The sequence below is a fragment of the Centroberyx affinis genome, unplaced genomic scaffold (genome assembly GCF_046629955.1).
Source record: "Centroberyx affinis isolate AG114_WGS23_722 - 3 ecotype Tasmania unplaced genomic scaffold, CSIRO-AGI_Caff_v1 ptg000665l_1, whole genome shotgun sequence".
Taxonomy (NCBI): domain Eukaryota; kingdom Metazoa; phylum Chordata; class Actinopteri; order Beryciformes; family Berycidae; genus Centroberyx; species Centroberyx affinis.
Genome location: NW_027279289.1, coordinates 99,820 through 105,819, shown reverse-complemented (window position 1 = coordinate 105,819; position 6,000 = coordinate 99,820). Strand labels below are relative to the sequence as shown.

The 6,000-nt window shown below is 46.0% G+C and overlaps 1 protein-coding gene across 1 annotated transcript; it reads right to left on the bottom strand.

The window, feature by feature from the left end:
- Positions 1–269: 269 nt before the first annotated feature.
- Positions 270–4,141, bottom strand: LOC139643874 (protein mono-ADP-ribosyltransferase TIPARP-like). Its single transcript, XM_071519158.1, has 2 exons — positions 3,832–4,141; positions 270–1,430 (listed from the first exon to the last, which is right to left on the bottom strand). The coding sequence occupies exon 2, from the start codon at positions 1,403–1,405 to the stop codon at positions 335–337; it is 1,071 nt and encodes a 356-aa protein (XP_071375259.1). The 5' UTR covers positions 1,406–1,430; positions 3,832–4,141; the 3' UTR covers positions 270–334.
- Between the last annotated feature and the right edge of the window lie 1,859 nt (positions 4,142–6,000).

Genomic DNA, 6,000 nt, shown 5'->3' with positions numbered 1-6,000 from the left:
ATCAGTTCAGGAAGTGGATTTTCTTCTGAAATTCTGAAAACTGTTCTGCTATAATATGGTTATCATAGGCCTATCCAGTAGCCTATATAAAGGAATGATTGAAAATGATGCTCTTCCACAAGTACATGAAATATGGTTTCAGTTCCTATTTTGAATTGGTTGAATTGAAAGTGAATTGACCCCAACCCAGACGCACAGTAGCAAAACAGAAGTACACTGTCGGTGCTTGCTGCACAGTATAAGTCTTGTCACTAAAGCAGAGGGGCCTATACAGTGCACACAGTATAGGCTGTTGTAGCCTGCAGGTACAGTAAACAGTAAAATAGTAGGCTACTTACTGAAATTTGAGCCTGACTTGCTCATTGTCCGGGTTGCAGTACAGCCTCTCCAGCTGCTCCTGGGAGTCATCCGCTATGCTCTGCCAGGTTTGACTACTGCTCCTGCGGATCTGCCAGTGGTAGGGCAGCACGGTGTGGTGGTGGGCACAGTCACTGCCATACACACACTGCCCCTGCAGGAAATCCACACAGATGGACACCGAGTCTGCCTGGTGTGTGTGATACTGGAGCTGGGTGAGCAGCTCAAAGACCAGGTCCAGGGAGGCCTCTTCGCTTTTATCCTGAAATATCACTCCTTTGTCTGACTGAGGGGCCTGAAGGAGGAGGGGATGAGGGGGCCCGGCTCTGCTGCTGCTGTCTTTGACTGGAAGGCATTTGGCCCCAGAGGTGAAGAGTTCACTGGTTTTGACGGCCCCCTCTTGGTGAGGCGGCTGGGGTGCTACTACGGGAGGTATGTCCCTGGCGGGGGGCGTTATTGCCACTGTGGCCCCGGCCGCCCTGAGGCCAGGTTTCAGCTGGAAACAGCGGTTGTCAGAGGTAGGATCCACCCCGGCCCTCTGGAGATCCAGCCCGGGGAGCTTGGGTCTCTCCCCGCGGCGCTCTGTCTCCTCCAACTCCGCGGTGGTATCGGCCATCTCTGCGTCTCCGTCCCGGGTCAGCAGCCCCGCTACCCCAGTTCCAGCAGCGGCATCGTCAGTGGCTCCCGGGTCTTTCAGACACACCTGGCTGATGCAGCTCTGCTTCACCACGGCCGCTGCGCACAAGTTTCCCGCCGTCCGGCCCGGCTGGCTCCGGGGAACAAACACCCCATCCCCGGAGACCAGCGCATCTGTGCTCAGTAAAGTGGTCAGTATAGGGTCCTCCAGGGCACGGTGGAGGCATTTGGCATCTAGTTTCCTCTGTTTCTTTTTGAAATAGGGCTTCACCAGAGGGATTTTGTCCGGGAGCCCCACGATCTGCTGTTCCGTGAAATCTTCCCGTTCATCCACATTTAAACTCATGTCCAGGGAGATCCCAGCCGGTACACCGTCTGTGGGCTTCTGGAGAATGCGCAAAGTTTTATCCATGATCCCCTCCTAACACCCGACAGTCCTGGGAGAAGAAGAAACAGAAACAGAGAGAGAGGGAGAGAGAAAGAGAGAGAGGGAGAGAGAAAGAGAGAGAGAGAGTCATCAAAGAAAATACCTTTAATCCTATAGGCTAATCTTAGTTTCCACAGTGAAGTCATCATGGCTCATAAAGCGGTGATTAATAGGTTCGTAGCCTAATTAGTCAGCAGTAGGCTATTAAAAATGACTGTGAAAGCTCATCTTTCCTTTCCTGGAAAAGGTTCGCCCTCTATAGCTTTTTTTTTTTTTTAACAATATATTTATTCATTTTCAGTTTGCAAATCAAGTTGTACAATACAGTAACAATGACATAAATCTGAAAACACTTACAACCCTTACCACCACCCCCTCCCACTGACACAAAAGGTTAGACAAGAAGAAAGAAACATATAAACAATGATATCAGTAAATAAATGTTATATTATAGAATGTAGATTGTAAAAAAAAAAAAAAGGGGGGACAGTGTATCTCAAGCTCAATGCACAAGCCTGACATCTTCCTCCTGTTGCAACAGGTTACCAACATTGATGTCATGTCTCAAAAAATAACGAAAAAGTCCCCAGACATCCTCAAAAACATTGAGTTTACCTCTAACAATATAAGTTATCTTTTCCATCGACATGGTTGAGGCCATTTCTTTAAGCCACATTCCAATTCGTGGTCCGGTAACATTTTTCAAGTTTAGAGCAATTATCCGATTTGCTTGTAGGATACACGTCTATGAATTTATACTCTCTTCTATGCAAGTGAGGATTGTCAGGATACAGACCTAGAATAAACAGTTTAGGGTCCAGAGGTAATTTCTTAGATAAAACGAGATCCATCATATGAATTACATCCTCCCAAAATGTCTTAAGTTTCACATATTCCCAAATACAGTGAAACAGCGCTCCTCTTGCCTCATTACATTTAATACATGTATCAGGAATTATATCACTGAACTTATGCAATTTAACAGGGGTTATATGCATCAGCCATTTATATTGTATTAGCTTCAAGTTTGTGTTGCCTCACCCCAGTCTTCTAAAGATACGGTATGTTCTCATCTATATCTTCCCTCCATGCATTCAATCTAGACTCAGAGGATTCATGCGAACCAGACACAAACAAATCATACCAAACACTTCGGCTACGATAACAATGTCCTATATTGCTACCTCCAAAGAGGAAAGAGCAGGCATAGCCAATGAATGGTTTTGAGAAGAGGATATAAAGCTTCTAAGTTGAAGATATTTGAAGAAATGTTTTCTTGGAATATCATATTTTGCTGACACCTCTTCAAAGGAGATAAGTACTTCGTTCTTGTACACCTCTTGTATTTTCTTTAACCCCTTTTCAGCCCATGCCCTCTATAGCTTATAGTCTAACATTGAAACGAAAAAGAAACACAGATAACAGCCTAAATTTTAGTAGGACAATATACAGATATCACGCCAAATCTATAAGGAATATTATAGAAATACTGTAATGATACTCTTGGAGATAAAATAAAATACCAGAAGGTACTCACTATTGAGTAGGCTACCGCAGACACACTTTAAATCCCAACGGGAATATTATAGGAATAGACTGTTATAGTTATTTTTCGTTTGCCGGAGAAGGTTCGCGTAGCCTATTACAGCCTGTAATTGAAACGGAAAATATATTATCTAACCCCGCTATGACCAACCAAACTTAGCCCCAGTGTACGTCAAACTGCCTCAAATCTTTTATATAAAAAGGGGCCGAGAATACACGCAAATTGGACAGTTTCTTTTATTCTTTGGCCCTACCAACGTCATACTTGCAATTACAGCTGCGTCTCCAAGTAGCTAGGGCCGATAAAATCATGTCAAACTGTAACAAAACGTCCTTCTCTTTCTCTCTCTCTCACTCCCTCTCTCCTCTCTCTCGGGACTATATATTTTGATCACGGGAGCCCGATACGCGGCCCCTGCAGTCTACGTGCCGCTTACACATCGCTGCCCGAGCAAGTTTGCACGTACAGTCTGAGAAAGACACACACACACACACACACATACACACTCGCGAGCGCGCGCGCACGCACACACACGCACGCCGAAACAGAGGGATCCACTGCGGCGGAGGAGCGACAAAAGACAGACGGGGCACCCCGGAGCTTTAGCCTATTTTACCACGTCCCCACAACCACCCGGTAGCTTTTCCCCTCATAAAAAACACTTATTCCGTAGATCCCAGCCTTTGCAGACGGCGTGTGGAGTCAAAAAGCTCTTTTTAAAAAGCGCTGCGTTTGATTTGCCAGAGAAACACTGCAGCAGGCAGGCAGCAGGGTGATTTATTATAGCGCAGCTTTCCCAGAGCCGATCTAGGAAAGACAAACACCCTCTGTACATTTCTCTGACACCAAAAGGACGAACCCCTACCTGGTCGATAAAATCCACTCCTCTCCCCCTGATCGCGACTCTCCTTGGAGGGTAAAATCCAGTGCGTACATCGGTGGAGCGCCTTATCCAGTCTGGAGACAGTCGATATCCTATATCCGTGTCTGGACGGTAGTCCGGGGTCGGTGTGCCGTGGGTGACGGTGGGGTTGTTTGTGTCCCTTGTGCTGCTCCCCTGTGTCTCTGTCGGTTTGCGTTTCTTTCTTTCTCTCTATATCCTTCTACCGGATAGAAGGAGGTGGCGGAGAGAAGACCGACGCAGAGAGCAGCTGTAGCGGGGAAAGCTCTGCTCTCTTCCCGGCTCTCCACAGCCAGCCAGTCACCGCCCCATAACCTGGTCAGGGGCGGGACTTGGCATCAAAAGGGGAGAGAGAGAGAGAGAGAGAGAGAGAGAGAGAGAGAGAGAGAGAGAGCGAGCGCGAGCGTTGGAGGAAGCTGTATGCAGGGTAGAAGTCTGTTCAGAGGTTCCAAAATTAGGGTTCGGGGCCCCTGCTAGGGCCCTTAAGGCTTGGCGGAGGAGACAAAATTAGGTCTAGTTTTTATCTATTTATTTAACCTTTATTTAAACAGGCAACTCTTTAAGAACAAATTCCTATTCGTAATGACGGGCTGGCAAGAGGCAAAAGGACTCCTGATGGGGGATTGGGGGAAAGGGGACAACAAACACAAACTGGGAGACAAGAAGGCACAGAAGACAACAAACAACGTAACAAAAGGACATCACTATAAAAGCAATTAAAACATGCAACAAAAGCACTACAGAATCGACAGAAATGTTTAATTTTAATATTGTTGAATTGGCTTGAGGTTAGCACAGCACAACAAGGGAATTTATAATGGAGCTAAGTATAGGCCTACAGCAACAATTAGCCTACCCGTTAATCTAGTAGCCTATTGTTTCATATTTTAAAACAAAGTGAAAAAAAAAATCTGCTATATAAACATGAGACAATTTCACCCATTTTCAACAAAAAAACAACTTTTGAATTGTGTGATAAGTGATCTGCCTTGTTTCAAGATTTTGTCAAAGTTATTCAAACCGGTGAAACTGCATTGGAAATAAGTGGGATTTTTTTCACCCTGGTATTTTTCACTTCCTTGCACTGTAGCTTTACTTCTCAGCATGTTAAGCAGGTGGTTTATATGGACACAAGTCTGTCTCGTGGTCATGTGACTATTTCCTTGGTCCTTGATATGAAACAGTTTGGGAACCCCGACTCTATCTTAGGTTTTGCACTGCTCTGTCACATTTCAATAGGGCAGTGTAATGTTTACTGACTGTGTGTTGAGTCAGCTTCTCTCTGCCAGTTTTACCAGAAGTGGGTTTTTTAGGAACCTGCTGTGCTGCAGTGCCTTTCCGGCGTCAGTTTCGCTGTTTGCAGAGTTTACTCAAGCGCCAGTTTCTGAAGAGCAGATGTCTTTTAAAGGGCTGGTCTCAAAATCCAACACGCGAACAGGCAATAGCTTTGTTTATTAGATTAAGACTGTTATTACCCCTAAATTATAGGGTATTGTAGCGGAAACGAGGCAAACAATTCCTGGATTCCCTTTCCTGACGTAACTTTAACCACACGCCTGGTGTTCCTGGAGTTATCATTTTATGCAACGCTTTTCCACATTACACACATACCTGATCAGATGAGTGGCTTTGATGGTATACTGTGACAGTCACAAGCCGTGCTGTACTCCAAGCCAATAGGGTTTAGAGCTGGGGTTTGTTTACATCAAGGGCCCCCCAGATCAAGACACTTAAGCCCCCACCCCCCCTCTCCTGCCTTCCCCCATGTGACAAAGGTTTTGTCCCAGGCTGCACCCTCATCTGAGAAGAGCGAAGTGGTCTGTCTCTATAGATGGGGAGATAGCAGTGGGAAGAAACCCTGTTTTGTAAATTTTCCCACTGGGCTAGCTTCTTGTAACTGAAGTAATAGGGAAACAAAACTACACCCCCCCCCCCCCCCCCCCCCCCCCCATATACCCCTGTTTGGGAAACACTATTAGAGGAAACAATCAATTCAATTCCATAATCATTGGATGAATCATGTGTGTCTATTAACCCCCCCTCCCTCTCCACCACCCCTTAAGCATGTGTGTCTATTAACATGCCCCCACTAACAGCCCCACCCCCTGACACCCACCCCCCACCACAATTAAT